This window comes from Hibiscus syriacus, unplaced genomic scaffold, assembly GCF_006381635.1.
Source record: "Hibiscus syriacus cultivar Baekdansim isolate YM2019G1 unplaced genomic scaffold, ASM638163v2 tig00110327_pilon, whole genome shotgun sequence".
NCBI classification, from domain to species: Eukaryota; Viridiplantae; Streptophyta; class Magnoliopsida; order Malvales; family Malvaceae; genus Hibiscus; species Hibiscus syriacus.
The window spans coordinates 177,369-204,284 of NW_024062684.1; the positions used below are offsets into that span (position 1 = coordinate 177,369).

The window sequence follows — 26,916 nt, forward strand, 5'->3', positions numbered from 1 at the left end:
TAAGCAGCCGTAAAAGACAAAAGTGATGAACTTTGTTGCATGTTAGGTTTCTAGAAATTCCACTAAAATCAAAGTATTAGGTTTTCTTTTATTTAAGTTTTGAAGCTTCCACATTATTCCTCCAAACCTAAAACTTCCAAATTATTCATTCTATTATTTTTAGTATGAAAAGAAATTCTCTATTATTGGTGACTGTCCCATACTTCCAAAAATATCATAAAAAATATATAAATTTTATATTAATGGAATTTGACTCCTCCATACAATCCAACCTTGATGTTTATATTCTTACGTTCCATCAAACAATGTTGTCATTTGTCACTTTTTAGCTAGCTGTTATCTTTAATTCCCCACCTTTTTAGCATTACTTTGTATATAATTAATTTATTGTTCAAAGATGTCATGCATTTCTCACATTTAGGGTTTAGGATGTGAACAATTATATGGACCGTCATCCAATGTTTTATGAATACAAGATAATAAATGTTTAAAGATTCACAACCCTTTGAAAACGAAGAAGGAAAAATACAAATAATTTTGTGAGAGCTTATATTCCGAAATAGATTCCAATCCGATTCAACTTTGAGCTAAATCAAATCTTTATAATTATCAAACATCAGAAATATTTTAGACATTAAAAATGTATATTCATTTCAGCCCAAAGAAAGTCCAAATGTCACTTTCTTATTCACCATCTTCTTTTATACAAATATAAACATAAAAATGAGTATTACAGCTTTGATAAAAATAAATAAATATCATTCAACTAAATATGTGGTGTGTTGACAATGAATCTTGAATTTAACCTCAAATAATATTTCTCCTTTCTTATATAAATTATATATATGGTGCAACCTCTAGGAAAAAACGATATCTTTCTAGTCAAAAAGGTCGTGATTAATTGAGAAGTGAGTTTACCAAATCTGAATCATATTATAGAGCAATAATAATAATTTCAGACCAAAAAGTTATGAAGGCAGAAACAGATACGTGTGGTGTTGTGGATCCATGAAAGATTGAATGTGGAATTATTTGCAATTCGTCAAACATCGCTCGAATTTCAAGAAACGATCAGATTGAATATCAAAGAATACCATAAAGTTTCATATTTAGTGTTTTAGTTTTAATTAATTAATATATAATCATAAAACATATGTAATAATGGATGACAGACAAATTTAGTTCCAAAATTCAACAACGGTCTAGCTTGTAGGTATTTTTTCCATGTGGTTTCTCCTACAACTTGCCTTCTTGTATCATGCATGTGCACTGAAGACGACAATAAAAAAAAGTAGTTGAACCATCAAAATTGTTCCATTGCATTATTTGATTTAATGAAAGTCTTTGACCTTAATGTTTAATTCAACTAATTCATTCATTTGGAATAAGAAAATGCTAACGGTATGAGTAGAAGACGTTGGTTCGTAATAGTTCACCTTTCTAAGTATAAATGAAAGACTGATGAATATGATAATCGATAAAGGGTATAACAAAAAGAAAAAAAATATTGTTGATCGGAAACAATTCGCAACATACAACTCTCCATTGCACTGTGCTCTTGCACTGATTGGGCCGTTCGTAGTAATTGAGGGGTGCGAGAACCGAGAAGTGAATTATTTATCAGCCAAGCATTCTTCTTACGATAAAAAAAACAAACAAAGTTGCTTTAGTCGAGTAGTTTTAAAGAAAAACTCATACACCCATGACTCAACAAGAAATAGCATGGTCATCGGCAGGTCCGTGAATTTAGTAATAAAAAACAAAACGAATCCCCATTACATTATTTGAAACATTAATGCAATTAACTTCACCAATCTAAGGCATACTCTTGAAACCACTTAAAAGATGTCACAAAAACCATGTGTTTGGTGAGCAAATTTATTCCATAAACAAGGAAACAGTATCCTTTACATGAGTTCAGGACAACACAATTCCCACTCTCTCGGATAACAATGCCAACATCCACCAAAGCTGTTAAAAACCTTCCTGCCATGTTTAAACCGGTACGATAAGCATAACTTATGGAGAACAAAATGAAAGTAGAGAGCAATATTGATTATAAATTAACAAGAAGCACAATACTACAATGTCCGCCGTTCCACTAAATATAGCATGCACATTGTGGTTTTTATGAAAATGCAAAGCCAATATTAGTTGGTGCAGCTTTACCAGAGCATGAAGCTAAAATCAAAACAGGCACATAGCAGCCTAGGCCTGGTATGTGCCAAGGAAACAGTACTTGGATGATTAGCCATGGACTACAAATTACGAATTTGGATGAGAAAAAAGTTTAATTGATCACCGAGGTGCACTTATGTATCCCTTGTAGCACATAAGTAGGATCAAATTCCATAGTTCTCTAGCTGCCAAACAATGATAGAACTGATGGTGTGCCTAGCACCATTCTCTTTTATATACAATGAAATTGATTAAAACTAATATTCAACAATAAGTATTTTAGTACTGCGCTTTTGATAATGATAATTAAAAGAGGAAGCCTTAAATTTGAAAAGTGTTTAGAACTCCTTAATCCCATAAATCAATCATTAATTTACCCACCGCCAGAATCAGAGTAATCTCAGCAGTAGCAGCTCGGTCTCAAAATAGTATTCTAACTCCCTGACCTCTTCATCCTACAATAACCCCCTACCAAACCTTTTTGCCAAACCTTTTTATTCCAATAGTTCCCAATGTGTTGCATCCTCAAAAGCCTTAAGCAACTACACTAAAGTGATTATCAGTTTCCTCATAACATCCTTCCAAACCTCATATTTTAGTGATACTTTCAGCAAAGCATTTTGTTTAGGATTTAAGACAACTCAAAATGGTAGATGTAACACATTTGACACCGTTCAATGCTTGTGCAGTAAATTTTTGCAAAACTTGTACTTAAAAGCACTATAGTGAGGGGAAAGCAAAATAAAACGCATAAGTTTTACAAATGTCCAGTAATTGAGCTCCTAATCTAACAAGTTTTATGAGTATGATGTTTTTGTGCTTTCAGAATTTGAAAAGAGCATAGTTGTTCCTCTAAACTTCTAAAATAAAATTACTTCTGAGATGCTGACAAAATACTTTCATCAGCTTAGAGATTCAACACAAGTCAATGCACTAGAAAATGGTATCTACGCCTGAGCACCTTACCATGTTTACCGAACAGAGGGCAGCAATGTCATCCGGAATTTTGATTTAAACAAGAAATATCATTCAATACACTAGCTCAGGCCTCCCATGATGTCTTACTAAAATTTTAGATTACACCAATACCACTTGAAGGAAACAACCGAGAACAATAAAATTATCAAACTAAATGACTAATCAGAATTCATCTCAAGTATATAACTAGGATATTACACTTTCCAAAGCCTCAGCACTCTCCAGTTAAACTTCTATTTGTTTGTGAGTCCGTGACCACAATATCTTATACTGATCATAATTAACATAGTTCCATCAGCTAAGATACTAATTCATTGAAATAAAACAAAAGAACTTTAATATGAAAATCACCTATTTGTGCGAGCAAAACTACCTTCACAGGTCAACATACCCCAAAAAACCCATTATGGTAGCCGGAAAAAGCACCGCGTATATGATTCGATTGCTCACAAAACATAACATGAAATCTTGTTAATCAAGATCCAAAGAACACTTGCAAACATTAGCCATCACATGACTGTTCAAGGTCTTAATTAATCCCATTTTCAGAGGCTCTACATCAACATGAAATCCAGAATCTGTGCTGTTCTGACTCCTTATACTATAGTAATCCCTATATGCAATATTCTATACCACTACGCAAGAAAAAACTAATTCGATTTCCAAAATCTTCAAAATGAGCACATTCCAGATCCCCTGCTCTTTTGAATCAAATACCAGATGAAACAAAGACTGAACGAAAAATGAGTCCTTTATTAGAACAAAAAGGAAACCAAGTTCCTTAAAGTATTTGATAATCGAGTGCCTGAAATTCATTGATTTGATCATCGACAGGGATAAAAAAGAACACTTTAACGCTTCAATTCAACACTAAGATCAAACAGGAAATTTCTATTGAACTTTTAACAGAAAACCCTTGAATGAAACAAAGCCCTGATGAGAAAAACAATCCCCGGTCATGCAATAAGCTATCTGGTCAATTCAAAAATACCCATTAAAACAAAACCTAGCCTGCTGAAAACCCAAAAAAGTTTTTAACTTTAGAACCAGTAATTTAAATTCAGAGAACCCATCAACAAATAATGCAAAAAAGAAGAAGAAAGAAACGAAATTTGACTTACCGTGGAGGTAGATTAAGTATTAGCAGTTTTGGGGATGAGAGGGATGGATCCGCCTTGTTTCCCCGCCTGTTTCAATTTGGCCTCTTCCTCGCGGATCTTCTGCATCTGCAGCATCCTCTCCATGACGAGCTCGTACTCACACTTCTCGTAGGAATGGCGTTCGTTCTCGCATTTCCAAGGCAGGTAGAACTCGTCTTGCCGACACTTGTTGAGTGGGATCAAAAGGTGGGCGCATTGGTCTCTGTATGGGATGGGCACCTTGTTTGCCACCATCTCATCTTGCGTTGCTATCATCTTCTTCGACGAACCCTTCACTTCCATAGTTTTTTTTTTGGGGGGTTCCTCTCTCCTTTGATCCATACAAAATATTTGGGTCACGAAAAAAAATCCCTACTTGGTGAGATTTACCTCTGCAAATGCTTTTGTTTTGTTACGGAGTTCATTTACCTCAGTTAGTTCAGATTAGATATTTGGTCTAATTTTGAGTTTAGTCCCTCTACTATACTGATATCGACGAGCAAATTCATTATTTTAATTGGAGGATCGATAAAACTAATGCTCCAACCACACTTGCAATTAACGATGCGAACCGATCAACAATAGTATCCCCTTCTCGATAAACATATCGGATACGTACATTCCACAACTCTTACAACATCTTTAAATATCTTATACTTTCAAATGATTTTGTATCAATTAAACTTACTAATCTGATTTAATCGATTTAAATATAATTACTGAAATGATCGTCGTACCATAAAATAAGAAGGTAGCTGGTTGTTGTAAATTAGAAACCAACCACATGATTTTAGAAGGAGAATCCATCAACAGAACATTACCAAGCTTCTAGTTCGGAAGTAGTTGTTGAGAATGTAAAGAGTGCCTAACTCTACTATATATAAAACAATACCAAAAACACTTAAAAAGAGCCTCTTTCAGTTATTCCTATATATACACACACACATACACCATGTTTGCTTATGGTGTGTATGCGATGGAGGAAAGTGTTGATAAGAATGTTGATTGGCAGAGTTCATCTGCAAAAAGGTTAGTTCCAATGGCTACTTCAATACCCTTGTTAGATGTCGACTCTTAAATGGTTTCGATTTTTGCAGGATGATTGGAAAAGTTGCAGTCATAACTGGTGGTGCAAGAGGGATCGGAGCTGCTACAGCTAAATTGTTCGCTGAAAATGGGGCTTCTGTTGTCATTGCAGATGTTTTGGATGAATCGGGGACCATTCTTGCCGAATCCATCGGTGCTCGTTACGTTCATTGTGATGTATCGAAGGAAAGCGATGTCGAATCGGCTATCCAGCTTGCCATCACATGGAAAGGCAAACTAGATGTACTGTTCAGCAATACCGGAATTGGAGGCACTGCGAGCAGCATAACCGACCTTGACATGGAACAAGCGAAACATCTGATCTCGATCAATCTGCTCGGCAATGTACACGCGATCAAGCATGCTGCACGAGCCATGCTGAGATGCGTTTCGAAAGGTTCCATCATATGCACATCGAGTTCTGCAGGCATCATGGGAGGGCTAGCGTCTCACCCTTACTCTCTGTCAAAAGCCGGTATCCTTGGACTGATGAGAACCACCGCGTGCGAGTTAGGCGTGCACGGCGTGTGAACTGCATTTCTCCACACGGTGTCCCTACGGATATGCTCGTCAGCGGTTATAGAATTTTCCGAGGGAACGAGATGACGCCCGAACAAGTGGTTAAACTTGTTGGTGAACAAGGGAGTTTACTACGTGGGAAAGCTGCAACCGTCGAAGATGTGGCCCGAGCTGTGGTGTTCCTGGCCACCGATGATGCCGGATTCATAACAGGACATAATCTTGTTATCGACGGCGGATATACTTCTGCTATTGGTAGCCTGAGTTTCATCTACAAATAGCAAATTAAGAATCGGGAGAAGGAAAAATAAAACAAAGGCCAACTTACCTGATATGTAAACATGAATGAATGCAAACACATTCAATCAAACCAACATAGTTGTACTACACCTTGGATTGAAATACATGCAGTTTTTATCTTAAAACATTACAGCTGAATTTCTCTCCATATCAGAAGGAACTTTAAAGAACCCTTCTTCTTCTTGTACTTCAAGATGAAGACGATGTACACCGACATGTTCAATAAGCCGAGACTAGCCAAGAGCCAGAAGAAATAGTCGCGATGGCCCTCCATAAGTTACAGGATCCAACCGACTTTCTTGTCATGTAAGTTACAGCAGTCAGAATAAACGAGCTCAGGTAATTACCCAAAGCTGTAGTTAGAAGTAAAAGCATACTACATAAACTCCTCACGGCATCAAGGGAGAAGAACTCAAGCTGTCCAGATCTAGCTCTTTTACGAGCTGCAATCTCTCAATCTCCACCACACATTCATGAAAACACTGATGATACCAAAACTACTAGCAATAGAAACGGAAAACCATGCATGAACTTAAATAGCATGTGCAGGACCATGAAAATTGCAGAAGTAAATTCTATTACAATGAAGTAAATGGTGGAGAACACTGCAATTGTCCTACATCTTCCCCGATATGCATCTGCTAAAGCAGCTCCAATGAGAGGTGTAAGGTTGCAGTTTCCTTGCCAAGTAGTCACATTTCCTTCATGCACCTTCTTAGTCAGGTAGCTCACAACATTATATGATATCCCATGATAATCCAATTTCATCTCCAAATTATGACGTTGATTCTAAATTAGTCTTATAAACTTTTAAACATTCCAATTTCATCCTCAAAGTATGACCCTCATTTCAAATTAATATTCCAACTTTTGAATCTTCCAATTTCATTCCTACTAGATTCATCAAAACATGTAATTAGTTCCAATCATAGTTTGACATATATTCTATTATTTTCAAACATATATTAATAAAGTTTGGCCTAACAGTTTTATTGACAATAGATATGATTAACATATATTGATAGTTTAGGATGAAATAGAAATGTTAAAAGTTGAATACAAGTTTAAAATGAGGTCTAGACCACTCCTTAAATTCTGGTTAAAATAATTAAATCATTGGTTATGGGTTATTAAATTTTATAACTGTACTTAACCACTTAATTGACTTAATATGCATTATTTTAATTATGTTTTATAATATAAAATAAATTCAATTTTTTATTGTTTATTTATTTTGTTGAGTATGTAAAATTTTATATGTGGTTAACTCGTATACAATTTTATTGTTGTTAATATATACGTGTCAATACTTAAAAATATTTTTGAATTTATCATTAAATAAATATATAATATATAAAATTTAAAGCAACCCCAATTCAAGTATATTACTTTGTAACATATAAATATATATATTTTTATTAATCTTGAATAAATACAAGATAATATCTATTTAAAGATAACCCTCAATTATTCGTCTATTTGGCATCGAATGCTCATGCTCCTAACATTTACGGTGCTCGAACCCGAAATTTTAAAGAATAACAACAATTTCTTTACCAACAATATTACTTTGCTCGTGATATAAATATATTTATAAATACATAATAAAAGTCAATGAACTAATTGACAATAATTATTATGACCGACTAACAACAAAATATAAGTATTATAAAATAAATAATTAATGTTAAACAACCTAAGGTTTGACATTAATATTAGGCCTGTAAACGAATCGAACGCACACGAACGGAGGTATGTTCATGTTCGTTCATTTAATAAATAAACGAACATAAACGAACACGAACATAAACGAACAAAATTTTTTTTGTTCATGTTCGTTCATTAAAGAATATAGCTTGTTCATGTTCGTTCATTTAAATGATAAACGAACATAAACGAACGTAAACGAACACAAACGAACGAACATAATAAATGAACATAAATGAACACAATAAACGAACAACACAAACACAAAAAACAAACTTATTCGAACACAACAAATGAATGTAAAAAAAGGTAAACAACAAGAATAACAACTTAAAATTCATTAATATAACCTGCAACTTTAGAGTTAATTTGTTCGAATACGACAAAAACATACATAAATCATAAATAAGCTATATGAACATAATAAAGTCTTAAAGTTAATTTGTTCAACAAAACAATCTTCTTGAAATCCAAACAACTTCAATAATCTTCGTAACATATTCAACTTGTCCTCTGTTCGAACATAAATGAACGAACATAAATGAACATAAATGAACGAACATAAATGAACGCACATAAACGAACATATAATCGAACGTTCACGAATGTAAATGAACGAACGAGCTCTTTGTTCGTGTTCGTTCATTTAATTAAACGAACGCAAAATCTTGTTCATGTTCGTTCATTTAATAAATAAACGAACATAAACGAACTTCCCGCCGCACGATTCATGAACGGTTCGCTGAACGTTCAGTTCATTTACAGGCCTAATTAATATGATTAGACGGTCGGTTTTATTAGTTAAGTCGAGATTTTTTTAACCAATATAATACGATTTATTTTTCCTTTTTATATAGATTGTTGAAGTATTTCTCGGTCAAACAACCATTGAATTTGACATTTTTATATGTGTGTTGAATTTTATTTTATTTTTCTCACTATTTTATTAAAAATAGGAAAAAAGATGCAATTATACAACATTGCCGGTTGTGGTGGTCCAAATATAAGATAAGATAGCTGAGCGGACCAGAATCGCCGATCGCAACTCGCAATTTCAACACAAGACTCGGTCCATTTGACGGACAGTTGCCGGTTTCCATCTTTCACTCTTCTAATGTTTATGTAAATTTTATTAGATCATACAATTCATATGCATATATGTGGTTGTTTGTGTTTAAATATTTTGTATTAATATGTTATAATTTAAATATAAATATGGTACTTTACATTGGTAAAAAATATATTATTTATTAATTTAATTATCATTTTATAACTTAAAAAAAATACCAAAATGGTTTTTTGAATACAATTAAGTTAATTTAGTGTACTTTGACTAATTATAAATTAAGAAAAGAAGAAAACTATTTCTTAATTTTCATTCCCAATTAGGAAGTATTAGGTTGATTATTGACTTATAAATAGGGACGAACGTAATATTTTGTATTGAGAATTGTACTTTTAAAATTTAAAAAATATAAATTTATAAAATTATATGAGACAATAATATATTTTCAAAAGCGGCCCTATCTATATCCTACTTATAAACATAAATGTTCATAATTGACTTCATATTCAAGACCTTCGGAGGCTATTCTTTTGACTTTCTCCACATCCACACATTGATTAAATTTCACACTTTATTATAAAACAAGCCACGACATAAACACTATGCCTTGTTTGGTTGTGTACATATTTTTTCTTAAATTTTGTAGGATTATTATTTATATTGTATTTATAGTGAAAAAAAAATCTACAAATAATATATTTAAATGTTATTTTATATATTTAAGAGACTCTAAATCCGAAATAGTAACTCATAAATATTTAAAAAAAATTGATAGAAGTGGCTAATTTTATTAAAAATATAAAATATTTAAATTAAGATAAAGATTTACAACCACAACTGTAAACTAAACATATAATAAGAATATTTTTCTAAACACAAGAAAACTAACCATTTAATATCATACAATGACCCTATAAGGAAAAAGGTTAGCCCTAATCAAATAAACTCGAACAAGAGATAAATATGAATAGATTTGATTGAATCGGCAAACGAATCACAAAAGGGAATAAAACTATTGAAAGACCACCGACATACCGCAAATCAGAATCAAACGATGTGAAAATACTATCTACGAACGCAAATCGCATATCCAAATTCAATCTGATGGTCGAAATTAGTAGGGTGATTAAGCCATGTTGTAAGAATAGATTCCTAGAAACAAAGCAAATTAGGCTTAATAAATTCATCATGAGGGGAATTTGGTTTTGCTTTTATAGTCAATCTTGAATAAAAATAATTAAAAATAAAATTGAATAAAGTCAATATCCTTAGAACTAAATTTGATGACCTAATATATTTAATAACAACTTGATAATTAGGAGGGAGTGGAGAGAAATAAGAATTGAGGCTCCTATGCCTCAAATTTTTTTTTTGATTAATCCTATGCCTCAATTTGAATAACATTATTGGAGGTATTTGCTATACCCTACTAAATAAATAATAATTAGTATTTATAAAATCTATGTATTCCTCTATTAATTATTATTAGTTCTATGGATTTAGAGGTAGGAGGATAACTTTTCCCTTTATTCTTCTAACAAAAAGATATTTTATTTATTTTTTCAAAGGAGATTTTTGAAAATTATTCTCCTTCGAACTATATTCAAAATGCTCATTATGCACGCGTCTTAGATCATTATGATCAACAACTCTCTATCTAAATAAAAAAAATATAAAATTTGATCGATCACTTAACTAATCATGATAGTATCTCTTTCCTTGTACATCAATAGTATTAAGTTGTTTATCTTGCCATTTTTAATGATACTTCTTAGTTTAATTGCTCGATTAAGTAGACATTCCTTTTACTTTTAAGGGAAAATAAAATAAAATAAAATGATAAACAATCAATGAATCAACCAAACGATGCTTTGAAGGTGCCTTTGTTTCATCATGGTAACGCAAGTTCCCCCCATCCGCTGAATAGGACCCCACCATCGTCTAAACACGGCGGCGATGGCGTTCTTTGACCCCTTTTTTTTCCTTCTTCCCGGGAAAGAGTCAAATGGAGCAAATTCCCTTTCGATCCATCCATATAAATACCCATTTGCCTCTCATTGCTTCCTTCATCAAGTAAAAACAACAGTTCCAGCTTTACAAAAAGACCCCTTCTTTGATTTCTTCTCAGTTCATTCAGTTTTTGCTTTTAGTTTCTTTAGACATCAACAATGGTGCTTTCTAAGACAGCTTCTCAAACCGATGTTTCTGTTCACTCAACTTTTGCCTCTCGTTATGTCCGAAACTCACTTCCAAGGTAAACCCGTGAATCTCCGGTTCGCAAATCATGTAAAAGTGTATGCATTAATGGTGAAAAACAAGGTGGCTAATTTGTTTAACTATTTGCAGGTTCAAGATGCCGAAAGAGTCGATACCGAAAGAAGCTGCATATCAGATCATCAACGACCAAGGTTGAACCTTGCCTCTTTTGTCACAACCTGGATGGAGCCTGAATGCGATAAGCTATCATGGATGCAGTTAACAAAAACTACGTCGACATGGATGAATACCCTGTCACCACCGAGCTTCAGGTACCCGTCGAATCGAATAGTTGTGTTAATATCAAATGGTTCACGAATAATTAGTTGAATGTTCTGCTTGTTTAATTCCTGATAAAAAAATTACCCTTTTTTAATTCAGAATCGTTGTGTGAACATGATAGCACATTTGTTCAATGCACCACTCGGGGACTCGGAGACCGCGGTCGGAGTGGGAACGGTCGGATCATCTGGAGATGGGAGACCCAATTCATGTTGATGCAGCTAGTGGTGGGTTCATTGCACCATTTTTGTACCCAGAGCTTGAATGGGACTTTAGGCTTCCACTTGTGAAAAGCATCAACGTCAGTGGCCATAAATATGGTCTTGTTTATGCTGGTATTGGTTGGGTTATCTGGAGAAACAAGGAGGATTTACCTGAAGAACTTATTTTCCATATTAATTACCTTGGAGCTGATCAACCCACTTTCACTCTCAATTTCTCCAAAGGTTCAAGCCAAGTCATTGCTCAGTATTATCAGTTGATTAGATTGGGTTACGAGGTAAGAACAAGATAAAAATAATCGTATGAACCCGTTAACTGTCACGTTAGCATATGATATTTGATTCATGATTCGAATTCGGTGGTATTTTGTTACAGGGATACAGGAATGTGATGGAGGACTGTCATGAAAACGCCACGGTCCTAAAACGAGGACTGGAGAAAACAGGGCGGTTCAACATCGTGTCCAAGGACGAAGGGGTCCCGTTGGTGGCGTTCTCTCTCAAGGAAAACAAGCGTCACGACGAGTTCGAGATAGCCGAGTTGCTGCGTCGGTTCGGATGGATCGTGCCGGCATACAACATGCCGGCCGACGCGCAACACATAACTGTGTTGCGTGTAGTCATCAGGGAAGACTTCTCCCGTACCTTGGCCGAGCGTCCGTGATGGACATCAAAAAGGTGCTACACGAACTCGATACACTCCCAGCGAAGGTGAACGCCAAACTGGCCATGGCTGAGGAAGGGCATGGAAAGAACGGCACTGTGAAGAAGACCGCCATTGAAACCCAGAGGGAAATCACTGCTTACTGGAAGAAATATGTGAGTGAGAGGAAGACGAACAATAACAAAATATGTTAAGAGATTTATTATAATCTTTAATCTTTAATTTATCAGTATGTTTCCACCTATTGTTTTATTTTTCAAGCTTAAGAATCATATAGGGAAAATGAGTTGTTGTCCTACCGAGTTGAACCATTAATGTAATGGATTATTTAGCAATATATTAAAGTTTCAAACCAGAGTTTGATTTAGCATAATGTTGTTTCTGCATAACCGCGTTGTCCAGGCTACAGATTGTAATGGTTCGGATTGGTCCTAACTCGAACATTATATTTTTTTACCTGCACTTACATTTGATATGAGTTTAGGGAGATTTTGCTCGACCTAAAACTTGATCTCACTATAAGGTTGAAACTCGAATCCTACCCAATACAAATATATATATATAACATTTTTTAGGTAAAATAAATTAAGTTCTAATTGAAAAAAATAATCACAAGGTTATTTTACGATTATCTCTTAATATATAATAAATAATTATATTTTTATTTCGAATCAAATTTTTTCAACTTAAATACGAATTAGATACGTTATCATCCTTAAAGAATTTGATTTAAAATCTTAAATTGATAATTTTATTAAACTAAATTGAATTAAATCGAAATTTACTATCTTCAAACTAAATTATGAAAAGGATCATCTTCCATATATTCTACAAATATTTTGATTCATGGTTAATAAATTTGCCACGTATACGTTCCCCCCTTGTTATAAAATATTTGAAAGATACTTCTATCATAGTGGAGCACATCATTTATCGTCTCAAAGCATGCCAAAAAATTAACTGAGATTTTACACATACATGTTCACATTGCCACCTACCCTAATGTTAGGAGGTATTTATATTCTTTAAAAATTAAACTTTGGATTCAAAGTTAGGATGAATTTTTTTATCTGATCTGATATAAAATAATAGTATAATAAACTCTTTCATATTTAGGGATAATTAAAATAATATTTATTTATTTATATTTTTCTTTAGTTAGATCTCTATTTTATCGAATAAAAATAAGATTTTATTTGTATTGGATTGAGTCAGATGTATGCTTTTATCTAAAAAATTTGATTAAATTTTGAGTATAGTGAAACTTCCTATACTCATATCGAATTAAGTAATGTATGAATTAAGATAATACTCTAATCAAGTTCATCCCTAGTTTTATATATATATATATATATATGAAAGATTAAAAAAAGGAAATAGCATTTTATTTATTAACCAATATCTACGGGAGTAACATCCTTTCAATGGGAACATAGGATTAATGGTCCAAATATCATCACATCTTGAATAATCAAAGGGGAAGAACAATCCACCAAATTTTTCCACGTAAGTTCCCCACAACCACCGCACTAAGCACAAATTTCACCACCTCACAGGCCAAAACACCCTAAATATGTTTATAAATATGCATTATTTTGGGTCAGTCAAATGCAAGTGTCAAAACAAGAGTGAATCCAGCAGAGTGTAAACAAAAGACCAGTGATGGCTTTCAGCTCAAAACCTTATTGCTTCGTTGTATTGTTCGTGTTTCTGGTAAGTTTCCATACATTGGTTCGAAACGTCGGTGCGGCCGGTGGTGCTTGTGGGAGGACCCCGATTAGGTCCGCTGCAGCAAGTTTAAGCCCGTGCTTGGGTGCGTCCCGGAATGCGAGGGCTAAAGTCCCGCCTGCTTGCTGCGCCAAGGTGGGTGCCTTGATCCGGACTTCCCCAAGGTGCCTTTGTGCCTTATTGTTATCGCCATTGGCAAAGCAGGCCGGGATCATGCCCGGGATCGCTATTGCCATTCCCAAACGATGCAACATTAGGAACAGGCAAGCCGACAAAAAATGTGGAAGTAAGTACCCATTGTGTTCTTTACACATTTGCATCATATCGATATCGGTATCCGTTAATCAAACTCTTACCCCAAGGGCAAGGCTAACTATTAAAATTTTGACAATTTACAGGGTATACGGTTCCATAAGAGAGCAGGTGCATGCATGGAGGAGGAAAATGGGTTATTTATGTACTGTTTAGGATAGAGAGAGAGGAATAGAGACAACAAATAAAGTATTGCTGCTGCATTACTGGGTGATTCACCCATTAATTAAGGCAGTTCTTTCATACTATATACGTGATCTTGAGTGTTAGATCTCTAGAGGTAATAGCTTCACCATGTTTGTTTTTGCACGTTCACCTTTATATTATAGTAATGAATAATAATTTCTAAATATAAACTTCTCTCTCCATGCATGCAAAACAATATATATTCGTGAAACATCAAGTGATCTCAGTGATTAAAGAGTCATTTTCTCCCTTAAGGTCATAGGTTCGAGCAGCTGTATCTGTAGATTATGCGTACGTTGTGAATACTTAATTTTTTTTAAAACAAATACTACCCTTATAATCACCTCAAATTATTAAAAAACGCATATTCGTAAGAGATGATTTTGGATTTAATCATAATAGGCTAAATGTGTTTATGTAAACCTTCAGATTAATCGTTATAAAAGATGGATATCAATGTTACTTGTTTAAGACACATTGAATAATTTTTAAATTTTTTAAATTTAAACAAACTAAATTTAATCTCATTTTGTTTAGTTTAAACATTTTTTATGTTTCTATCAAAACTAAAGTTTGATAATTTAATCTTACCAAGTTCTTAAGTCTTAACGCTTATGTATTACAAATATGGCTGTTCATTCGGTTAATTCGGTGACCGAACCGATCGAATTACCATTAACTGAATTAATCGAACTTTTTTTTCTTTAACCGTTAACCGAACCGAATTTTTTTCGAAAATATTAACCGAACCGAATAAAGTTCGGTTAATTCGGTTAATTTTTGAATTAACCGAATTGTTTTAGAATTTTGAATTTATATAAAAATTAAATATTTTTTAATAAAAAAAAAACAGTTTATAATTAATTTAAATAATATATAATTATAAAATAAAAATTTTATATAAATTTTTTAATTAATTAATATTGATTTAAGTTTAAAAGTTAATGAATCTTAAATTATTAATTATGTTTTAAATGGTTTTGGCTTAGCCCATATGTTATATATAATATATTTAATATTTTTTTAATTCAAAAAAACAGTTTACAATTAATTTAAATAATATATAATTATAAAATAAATTTTTTATATAATTAATTAATATTGATTTAGGTTTAAAAGTTATTAAATATTAAATTATTAATTGAGTTTTAAATGGTTTTGGCTAAGCCAATATGTTATATATAATATATTTAATATTTAAATTTTAATTTCGGTTAATTCGGTTAATTAATCGATTTCGAACCGAATTAACCGTTAACCGAATTCTATAAATTTTTTTAACCGTTAACCGACCGAATTAATTTGGTGACCGACTGAATTAACCGAATTAATTCGATTCGATCGATTAACCGAATTAGTTCAAAAATTTGAACACCCTAATTACAAAGAGAAATAACACATAAAACATACATTTCAAATATTAAACTAGAAATGGTCACGAGTAAGATTAAATTGGGGTTTTTGCCTCCTCAAATTTGACCGAGTATAGTATCTTCTGTCTATAACTCGTTTCGATCAGAGTTTAAGGAAGTTTCACCCACCGCTTTTAAGGTAAAATTCGCACCCAACTCGATTAGATAAAATAGAGACTCAATTGAAAAATATAAATATAAGGGTATTATAATAATTATCCTTAAATATATAAAATTCAATTATGTTATTATATTTGAATCGAATCAAATATTTTTCACTTTAAATCTAAACTTAAATTTAACTCGACTTAAATTCAATTAAAAAAACCTTATAAAATCCGATCAAATTAAATTCTCATCAAATTCGAGATAAATATTTATCCTACACAAAATGCAATGTGGGCAACACTTATCCAGACAGTTTTTGGAGCATGGAACTGCATAGAGTGAAAAAGGTTTTGTTCCACGTCACTCTCATCAAGAGTTCATCTTGTTCTTATCCACCTTGTATGTTTCTGAAATGCTGCACATTCTCAATGGACCGCACAAGCATGCCAATATGCGTACCCTATGGCCACCTATCATAAAAAAAAAGGAAAAGTCCACCTACAAGGATTTTAATAAGAGGGTCAACAACTGAATTTTTTTTGGGGTAAATTATGTATTTAGCTATCCATCTATTTTCATGGTTTCATTTTGGTCACACATTATTTCCCCCCTCAAAATCATATCTAACGTTACATTTTAATTATATTTTGATTAACCATCGTTAAAAAGAAATTGAATAATCAAAATAAAACTGTAAGAATAAATGACTAAATACGTAATTTACCCAATACATTTTTACAAGATAATATGAGTTTAGGACAGACCATATTTAATGAAAATATGATTTGAATGTACTATTTATAATCATATTTATTCAAAAACGAACCCCACAATGGGGAGGATGTGCAATGGCAAAATTCAATGTAAAATTTGCCAATAGGAGAAACGCTTGGTAAGGAATTGAGAAAAATAAAAGAAAGAAAAAGCTGAATTTTGAATTACCCTTGTTTTCTTTTGTCCTTATTTCAATTTTGTGTAAAATACATTGAAGGTTATTGAATTATATTTAAATAATATTTTGATCACTACTTTTAAAAGTTATAAAATAATTACTATACATGTCAAACTATTGTAAATAATAGCACATAATGTTATAAAAATTGTAAAAGTTTATTAAATTTAATTATTATTTATAATAATTTGATAAAATTTAAAAGTTTTAAATATATTAGAAATTTAATGATCAAAACGATCATTTAAGCATAGTTTAGTGACCTATAATATTTTACCCTTATTTTTTAATCTTCAAACAATCACTTTGCTTATACATGAAAACAACAGCATATGATATCATAACTTTTGCAATTATTTAGTCCCCCATGTACCAAACCCCACATTTTATGATTAAAATTCCATCCCCAACCAATTTGCAGAAAGAACAGAAACCGATTAGTTTCATATCCCAAGAAAAAACACACTTTTGTTTCCTCTCTCATTGCTGTTGACTGATCATGTAATCTACAGTAACATGGAACCTTTGCTGTGTTTTTTAAATGTTCTCTTAGCTATTTAAGACAGGGTGAGTTTAAGTTTAACTCCATGATCCATGGCTATTACACTACTAGCAGCATCAGCGACACCAGCATCAATGGCACTTCCCTAGGTTGGGATCTTCAAAACCGCGGAGTTCTCAACGCAGACATGTCTTTAGGTATACAAAACTACACGCTTTTGCTTTTGTTTTTTGAAGTCATGTTCTTCGGGGGAACTGGATTTCTGCAGATTTCTCTTCTGGGTATCTTGAAGATGCTTTGCTTGAATTCACTGAACGATCCAAACGAAGAAGACTGTTGTTGTACAACGATGATCATGATGAAATCAGTGGTTTCAATGATCTTGCAATGGTAAATTTTTGTTTTGAAACTTTCTTCTTTTCGTTCTATATTACCATTCTTAGTTTTCACTGTCGTCATGCAGCAAGGAAACTGGAATTATAGCTGCAACTGGGGCCTCTCTGAAGATTTCACCTGCATAAATGGTGTTTCAGGTAATGATTCATAAGAATTTTCACCATGCACGCCAATCAAGCCATGTTTACAATTTTCTAATATGTACAGAGATGAAAACACCAGTAGAGACAATATCAGACAACCCAGAAGAAGCTTTTGATTCGTCGTCTTCTTCATGCAAACTCTCAGCAGCGAAAACCAAGTCGTTTTCTTCCGGAAAGGAAGATAAGACAAAGAAGAAGAGGGTGATAACGAGGGTTGTTTATCCATTCGCATTGGTTAAGCCCGGCGGCATAGAAGGCGATACGACGCTGAATGACATTAATGAAAGGATTCTAATGCCGCCGACGAGGCCGGTAAGGCATCCGGTCGGTGACTTCGCTTGTCGGCCATGCGTATCTGCTGATGGTCCCGGCCTCTCCGGAAAAGCTGTTGTGGCCCTCACCAAAATACACACTCAAGGGAGAGGCACCATCACTATTATTCGAACCAAAGGTTAAGGAAAATTGTATAGGAGAGGAAACAATAGAGGGGTGTACGAATGATGAATCATGCATGAATATAAAATTATCATAATATCATCCACATTTAATTGTCTGGTTTTAATACTTAAACTTGGTTTGCCGCAACAGCAACGATGTTAATCGAATTAAGACTCGATCTTTTTCGTGTTTCATGCTGAAGCTTAAACGAATTCATTGTTGTCTTTGAATGTATTATTATCCAGTCTGACAGTCGTGAGGCTCTTAATTTACTCTCCCCGCCGTCGATGGACAGCCCCTTCGTCCTCGTGAGAGCCGTTGCTAATCTGTACAAAAAAGCTTTGTTTATTGATTTTAAAGTCTCTATCGAGAAGCAAATGCAGCAGCTGATTTCATCGCTAAGATGGGTCCTCCACCAGATGGTTCTCTTATTATCTTTGACTCTTTTTCGTCCTCTTTATTGGATATCCTTTATCGGGACGTTTATGACCCTCGTTATGGTCGTCTAAGAAATTAATGTAATAGCATTAGCCTCGTTTCTATTAAAAGAAAAAGAAAAAGTATTACTAGATTCTCATGGATAAAAAGGAAAATGGATATCTTACATAAATTTATGGAAAGGGTAAATAACACAAATGGTCATTAAATTATGTTGAAATAATCTTTTTAGTTATTGAAGTTTCAGAAGTTATAAAAAATCATTAAACTCTATCAAATTATTACAAAATGATCATTAAACTTATAAAACTGTTGTAAAATAGTCCTTAAACTTATCAAATTTATGATTTTTATAATATATAATATAATTTAATGATCATTTGTATACTTTTAATAAATATAAAATTCATGAATATGCTTCAATCGTTAGTCCAATATATACCGCTTTTAATATATTTATTATTTTGTGTTAGCTTTTAGCTCAAAATTTTCAACATCTACAAATTGCTTGGGATTTGTCGATACTCAATAGTCAATACCCACCCATTTGCTGCCACACTTACCTGCAGACACAATAATACTAAAACTTTGGACCCCAAAACTAAACCTAATATGTCACTCACCATATCTTTGTTCCCACCTGCACCTGAAATCAGCACCATTCATTTCCTTTGACTTCTCAAATAAGGGAATTACCATGCAAATCCAACGGCTCTGATGAGAGCCAGAGCATAAGGATATGAGAGTGAGGGAAAGTACTTGATTTCTAACAGCTGTAAGGCATAAGAAAGTTGCAGCAGCACCCACTTGGTTGAAAAAAGAAGATCAAGAGGAATGATGGAGATTTAGGGTTTGATCCTCTTTACAATATCATATTAGATAGGCCCCATTCAGATTTTTCGTAATTAGTCTATTAATTTGAATTCTAAACTTCATTTGTAACGACCATTAATTGGAAATGAAATATATATATATATATATATATATATATGAAATTCACTTTCCGAAAAAAAAAACAATGACCATGTATAAATATAGTTAAGCTGTGCAAATTTATGATGATCTAATTGTATCATAAATTTTCAAACTCTCAATTTATGTTATAAGATAATATATAGTTAAAAGAGTCTCAATTATTTAATAACGAACACTCATACATCTTTATATACGTCCACTGACGAAGCCAATATATAAGGAGGGATGTCATATGACATGTCAATTTTTTATTTTATAAATTTAATATAAAATAATTTTTAAAAATAAATTAATATATTTTTAATATATTATTTTAAAGGAAAGTCAATGTAATTTTTTTATTGTTAGTATTATTAAAAAGTTAAAATATTTAAAATTATTATAAAAGTTTTTACAATTATTATTGTAAACTAAATATATAATTTGGATATTTTCCTTTAACATTAACACAAAAAATTAGTTACTTTAGATCATACAATGACCATATATGAAAAATGTTAAAAACTTAACCAATAGACTTGAATGAAAAATAAATACAAATAAATTTGTCTGCATCAATAAACAATAAAAAATCATTATTAAAAACCATTAAAATTTATAAATCAAAGTTGAGTATCGTAAGAAACTATCCACCTATAATAGTACAAAATACAATAAAATTTGTAATTATAATTCACCTATAATAGTACAAAATACAATAAAATTTGTAATTATAATTCATCTATAATAGTTACATATAATAAAATTTAGACATATGTCATCAAGCATGAACGAAATCATTATTAACATACTAATAAAAAAAGTACGTCACGTCACATTTAACACAAATAAGTTGTCTTTACAGAGTTTGTAAATAGTGGCGGACATAAATGAACTCTAGGCTAGAAACATATTTATTTTAAAATTTGAATTTTTTTATTAATTATTTATTCTATTGGTGATGTATATTTCGAAATTGTATTTATACCTAACATATATAAAAGAATTTATGTTATTAATATATATATGTCAACCCTTAAAAATATTTTTTAGATCCACCACAATTTATAAATGCCGAGGCTATGTGATTTTATTTTAATCTTATGTAATTTTAGCTTAGTTTAAATTGTATCATGTATAAATTATCTTTAGATATATTTTGATTATCATTTCTAATTAACATTTATTAAGTGGTCTCAATGATTAAAGGAAGCGTTGTTTTCTTTAGAGATCTTGAGTTCAAGTATATATGTTTGCATGTGTATGTGCATCGTAAATGACTAAGGAAGACGATGAACATATATTATCTTATAATTACTTTAAATTATTTTAAAAGTATCGATTTTAATTAATTTGAAATTTATAATTATATATTAGTAAATTAAAATTGCAAATAGCAACCAATAAAAAGCTAATAATAGCTGATAATGGGTATAGGACATGGGTAGGTGTTTGAGTAAAACTTAATGGGCTTGGATTAATAATTGGGAAAGGCCTAATGACTTTGGGCTCTAGGCATAATATACTTTCTTTCACCTTGTTTTATAAACAGTAAAGTGTATTATTCATCACTAAATTGTCTTCTCTCCTCTATTCGATAATTAAACTTTAATTTTTTCGATTCAATCGTTAAACTTTCATATTATTCTTATTTTAATCACTATAATTTATTTTTTATTATTTTATAAATAAAGTGATATTATTTTTTTATTAATATATAATTAAACTAATAATAATAATAAAATTTCAAAATTATACTTAAAACTCAAAAAAATTCGATTAGTCCATTCATTTTCGACCACTTCCGTCTACCTACATTACTCCTCCTTTGATGCTGGAGAAAATACTCTACATAAGCACATCGGAATCAATCACGATTTCCTTATGAACATATTCCCCAAGATCGATTAGAAAGATTTCTTCGATGCTTCCAGAATCATGGGCTACCACAAGCGTCCAGAGATAGTGTTGTAAATGAGACCAGACAGATCGTGAGTTGTTCAAGATTGATTCGGTTAAAGTTCAATAAATACTCGATTCGAATGGAACTTACTCGAGCTTGAGCGCAACTCGAGTTTTTAACGAGCAAAAACGAGCTACTTGATACTTAACTCGAAAAACTCGTAAAACACTCAAAAAAATGATATATTAAATTTTTATTTTTTTAAAATTAAATAATAAATAATATTAACATTTGTGTGTTGATTTTGTTAAAAAAATACAATATAAAATTTTCATGTACTTAAGATTTAGATCCGAATTTGAGTTTAACCGAGTTAATATTCCTAGTACTTGGAGATTGAATATTTGTGATTTTAGAGATATAAGTTTAAAGATTTAGAAAATACGAGTTTTGAGATGATAGCAAGGATGACCAATTAGTGGGTTACCGACAACGAATGAATGACCATTTGACAATGGATGGGTGGTTAGAGATACCGATGGTTAGAGTAAAGGGAATTAAAATAAGAGATTTTAAGAATTTTAATTTTTTTTTAAATTTTAAAATTTTAAATATTTTTTTATAAGAAATAATAATTATGCGTGTGTATATATATATATATATATAAATATTAAAAAAATATAAACATGACATGTATCATCTAACGCAATTTTTTAAGGATAACTATAATTGAGGCTCTTAAAATGATAACGTTAAACATCTGAATTGATCGGAAAAAACTTTAAGCACCTAAATAGAAAAAATGGTATAATTTAGATATTATTTTTATATTAAGTATAAAATAAATGTTTAAATTATATATTTTTATTATTTCAATAAAAAAACAAAACGTTTCATTTTTGTAATCTTTTTAGATTATTGTTTAAAATTTAATCTTTTATTGATAAATTATTCAAGTTCTAATTTTTTTTCTTTATTTATCAGTATCAACAATACAAGTAAAGTGTTTTAAGATTAATTTTAGAGAATTGGGGTTTTTATCTCATTTTTTTTTTGTATAAATGATTTTTGTAAAATCTAAGTGTTTTGAAATAAATTTTTAGGATTTAGATTTTTTTTATTTCATAAGAAATAAAATGAAAACTCAGGCTGAAATTAATATACTGAGAATAGATGAAATCTGACAATAAAATTTTTGAGATATAATATTATTTGATTTCTAAAATAATATATCAGTTTTTGAATTTACCCTTTTGTTTTCTATGTTTGTTTCTTTACAAAATTGAAGAGGAAAAAGAAAGAAAAAAGATGACTAAAGATCACTTATCATATATTTATCGAATTTAATTTTTTAATGAACAATCTACAAATAATTAAGAAATAAAATGTTTGTATTAATAAAATAAATAAATAAATAAAAACTTAAAAACTAATTTAAATATTTGGTTTTATAACTAAAAAAACTGTAAAATCATTACTCATTTAACTCAATATATATATACACTCTGCATTGCCAATTCTCACACTTCCTTCACGCCTATACCATTTCCTTATTCCGACCCAAAATGAAAACCATCGGCGCCAATTGTCCGGCGGTTTTAATCCTCGGAGTTTTGGTCCTCTCTTGTCTTTCCCAAGTTAGATCCGACGCTTCCGACCACCGTTACAAAGAAGGTGACCCCGTCCCTCTCTACGCCAACAAGGTTGGCCCTTTCCACAACCCAGGTAATTAATTAACCCTTTCTTCTTCACTGGATCTGAAAGTTACTTGCTTTCCGATTCAATTCCTTCATTCCCATTTCATAACACCCACGTTTCGAACATTTAGAGCTCGAATCTCATTACATTTAGCATTTTGTTTTCTTTTTATGCTTTGGGTTATTCTTAAATTTGTCATGATTTGGTTTTGTTTGTTTGATTGCAGTGAAACCTATCGCTACTTTGATCTGCCCTTTTGTTCTCCAGGTTCGTTTTTTTGAATTAAATCTTAAGAAATTTAATTTAGATTCTTAATAAAATGGTGGTTGATTTTTAATGTATAATTTAGATCATGTAAAGGAGAAGAAAGAAGCATTAGGTGAGGTATTGAATGGAGATCGACTCGTGAGTGCGCCTTATAAGCTGAATTTTAGAGAGGAAAAAGATCATCTGTTGTTTGTAAGAAGAAGCTTTCTAAGGATGAGGTTGCATTTTTCCGAAAGGCGGTCGGCAAAGATTATTATTTCCAAATGTACTATGATGATTTGCCGATATGGGGTTTTATTGGCAAAGTTGATAAGGAAGGGAAAGCCGATCCCAGTGAGTACAAGTATTACCTTTACAAGCACATCCAGTTTGATGTGCTTTATAACAAGGATCGTGTTATCGAGATCAGTGCGAGGATGGATCCACATTCTCTCGTGGACTTGACCGAGGATAAGGAAGTTGATGCTGAGTTTATGTACACTGTGAAATGGAAGGAAACGGATACACCCTTTGAGAAGAGGATGGAGAAGTATTCCATGTCTTCTTCTCTGCCACATCATTTGGAGATCCATTGGTTCTCGATTATTAACTCTTGTGTGACAGTCCTTCTTTTGACAGGATTCCTTGCAACGATTCTTATGCGGGTCTTGAAGAATGATTTCATCAAGTGAGATCCATTATATCTTATATATATTTCATTTTGGTTGTTGGTTTTTATAAACATTTGATTTGTTATGAAAGGTATGATCAAGATGAAGAAGCGGCCGATGACCAAGAAGAGACAGGATGGAAGTATATTCATGGTGACGTATTCCGTTTCCCAAAGTACAAATCTCTCTTCGCTGCTGCTCTCGGATCTGGAGCACAGCTTTTCACTTTGTAAGAATCCCACTTGTGCTGTATTTATGTTACTTTCAGATATGTGAACCAACTTTTAATACGTTATGATCTGTATGTTAATTATCGATGTCCCTGCCCCTAATTTATTCGAACTTGCATGTTCATAGAATGGTATTCATTTTTATGCTTGCATTGGTTGGTGTCTTTTCCATACAACCGAGGAGCTCTGTTTACTGCCCTGGTGGTCGTATACGCTCTCACGTCAGGGATTGCGGGATACGTAGCGACTTCTTTCTACTGTCAGCTTGAAGGGACAAATTGGGTTAGGAATGTGTTATTGACTGGTTGCCTTTTCTGTGGACCCTTGTTTCTAACATTCTGCTTCCTTAACACGGTTGCTATTGCATACAACGCAACCGCCGCACTACCTTTTGGAACTATCGTTGTAATAGTCCTCATGGACACTTGTGACGTCTCCATTGCTTGTTGGGTGGAATTGCTGGTAAAAATAGCAAGGCTGAGTTCCAAGCTCCTTGCCGCACCACTAAGTATCCCCGAGAGATTCCACCGCTGCCTTGGTACAGGAGTGCCATTCCTCAGATGGCAATGGCTGGGTTCCTTCCATTCAGTGCTATCTACATCGAGCTTTACTACATATTGCCAGTGTCTGGGGCCACAGGATCTATACCATATACAGCATCTTGTTATTGTCTTCATAATCCTTCTGATTGTCACTCTTTTATAACTGTTGCCTTGACATATTTCCAACTTGCTGCTGAAGATCATGAGTGGTGGTGGAGTACATAACTCGACATATCTGCTTTCATCTCCCTATCGTTCTTCGATTTGTGAGTTCGACATAGTTTATATCGTGTTCTTAATTTGTAACAGGTCTTTCCTCTGTGGTGGATCGACGGGTATCTTTATCTACGCCTACTGCTTGTATTACTACTATGCACGATCCGATATGTCCGGTTTTATGCAAACCTCGTTCTTCTTTGGCTACATGGCCTGCATCTACGGATTCTTCCTCATGCTCGGACAGTGGGTTTCCGTGCCTCGCTCCTCTTCGTTCGTCACATATACAGGTCCATCAAGTGCGAGTAGCGGGTTTCGTTATCGCTTGCCATTTTCCAACCAATTGTCGTAGAAGAAATTCTATGATTTTGTTAGAAAGTTTACTGGAAGAGTGCCTTAATTGTTGTTAGGAAGCAATGAGGCATGCTTGATCATGGCTAAAAATCACGTGCTTATTAATATATTGGATTGTATGTAACTGACGTCCATGTGGCGGATTTGTCTTAGGTCGCTGTTATTTTTTTATCATCTTCGGTTCTTTTCATAAAAGGTAAACATGACCATGGTCACCCAACTATTATCAAATTTCTCTTTTGGTCTTTTTTTTTGGGTAAATTTGTCATTTATGTTACATTTTATTCTAAAGCCACATGCCATTAAAATATTAGTGTAGATGGTAATGTGACATAATATAATAATTTTTATTTTTAAAATTTATATGTTCTGTTAATTTTAGTCTTAAAAGTAGACATAATTTTAATAACTAACGCAGATGGTGATGTAAATTTAATTTGTTGCTTACTCTTATATCAATTTAAAGTTACTTTGTATTATTAAAAAGATTACATTTAAAAAAACTCCATAATTATATCCACTTTAAAATCATTGTACTAATAATTTAATTATTAACTATAAAATATAAGAATCTTATTTTAGTATTATCATTTTTTATTTTTTATTAAAACATTTGACAATTAATATGTAATTAGTTTCATCCATACTTTAATTTAAATATTAATTTTATAATAATTATTACGGGTTGAATGTTTCAAATAATGTAGTGAGAAAAAATAATTCGTCGGATAATGTTATTCAGAGATTATTTCGTCGAATGGGACAAATGCTACAGTGTTGATCGGAGACTCGCTGTCATTCTGGCGTCCCAGCTCAGTCCCTCGAAGACGCATGATTGTCCATGCGTTTTATGCCATGTGATACTCACCTTGCATGCATGCACTCCCCCCCCCGCGAATGACACTGTGACGCTGCCCCTGCATGATAGTCTGCCGCCTGCATGGGGCAACAATAAAGCTGCAATTTGCAATAATAATGTTGCAATAATAACAACAACAATGACCCAATAAGGGTCTGGGTTGGTTGGGTTGTTATTATATAGGAGTGTATGAGAATGAGGGGGCATCGAGATAAAATAAGAAAAGAAGAGA

The 26,916-nt window shown here is 32.4% G+C and overlaps 3 protein-coding genes and 3 pseudogenes across 3 annotated transcripts; 5 read left to right on the forward strand and 1 right to left on the reverse strand.

Moving 5' to 3' along the window:
- Positions 1-1,846: 1,846 nt before the first annotated feature.
- Positions 1,847-4,678, reverse strand: LOC120118113 (NADH dehydrogenase [ubiquinone] 1 beta subcomplex subunit 7-like). Its single transcript, XM_039138240.1, has 2 exons — positions 4,278-4,678; positions 1,847-1,986 (listed from the first exon to the last, which is right to left on the reverse strand). The coding sequence occupies exon 1, from the start codon at positions 4,635-4,637 to the stop codon at positions 4,290-4,292; it is 348 nt and encodes a 115-aa protein (XP_038994171.1). The 5' UTR covers positions 4,638-4,678; the 3' UTR covers positions 1,847-1,986; positions 4,278-4,289.
- A 429-nt stretch (positions 4,679-5,107) lies between these two features.
- Positions 5,108-6,226, forward strand: LOC120118184 (annotated as a pseudogene).
- Positions 6,227-11,031: 4,805 nt separating this feature from the next.
- On the forward strand, positions 11,032-12,654 carry LOC120118197 (annotated as a pseudogene).
- A 1,386-nt stretch (positions 12,655-14,040) lies between these two features.
- Positions 14,041-14,539, forward strand: LOC120118210 (non-specific lipid-transfer protein 4-like). The gene is made up of 2 exons (XM_039138325.1): positions 14,041-14,425; positions 14,523-14,539. Exons 1-2 carry the CDS (start codon positions 14,059-14,061, stop codon positions 14,537-14,539), a joined length of 384 nt encoding a protein of 127 aa, XP_038994256.1. The 5' UTR covers positions 14,041-14,058.
- A 2,973-nt stretch (positions 14,540-17,512) lies between these two features.
- LOC120118099 lies at positions 17,513-18,676 on the forward strand. The gene is made up of 4 exons (XM_039138227.1): positions 17,513-17,793; positions 17,865-17,986; positions 18,060-18,129; positions 18,200-18,676. The coding sequence occupies exons 1-4, from the start codon at positions 17,682-17,684 to the stop codon at positions 18,589-18,591; spliced, it is 696 nt and encodes a 231-aa protein (XP_038994158.1). The 5' UTR covers positions 17,513-17,681; the 3' UTR covers positions 18,592-18,676.
- Positions 18,677-23,365: 4,689 nt separating this feature from the next.
- LOC120118203 lies at positions 23,366-26,072 on the forward strand (annotated as a pseudogene).
- Positions 26,073-26,916: the final 844 nt, after the last annotated feature.

Coding starts and splice junctions, on each gene's coding strand:
- LOC120118113 (XM_039138240.1), bottom strand. CDS start 4,637: ATGGATCAAAGGAGAGAGGAACCCCCCAAAAAAAAAACTATGGAAGTG.
- LOC120118210 (XM_039138325.1), top strand. CDS start 14,059: ATGGCTTTCAGCTCAAAACCTTATTGCTTCGTTGTATTGTTCGTGTTT.
- LOC120118099 (XM_039138227.1), top strand. CDS start 17,682: ATGATCCATGGCTATTACACTACTAGCAGCATCAGCGACACCAGCATC. Junction 17,987..18,059: donor GTTTCAATGATCTTGCAATG/GTAAATTTTTGT, acceptor GTCGTCATGCAG/CAAGGAAACTGGAATTATAG. Junction 18,130..18,199: donor CTGCATAAATGGTGTTTCAG/GTAATGATTCAT, acceptor TAATATGTACAG/AGATGAAAACACCAGTAGAG.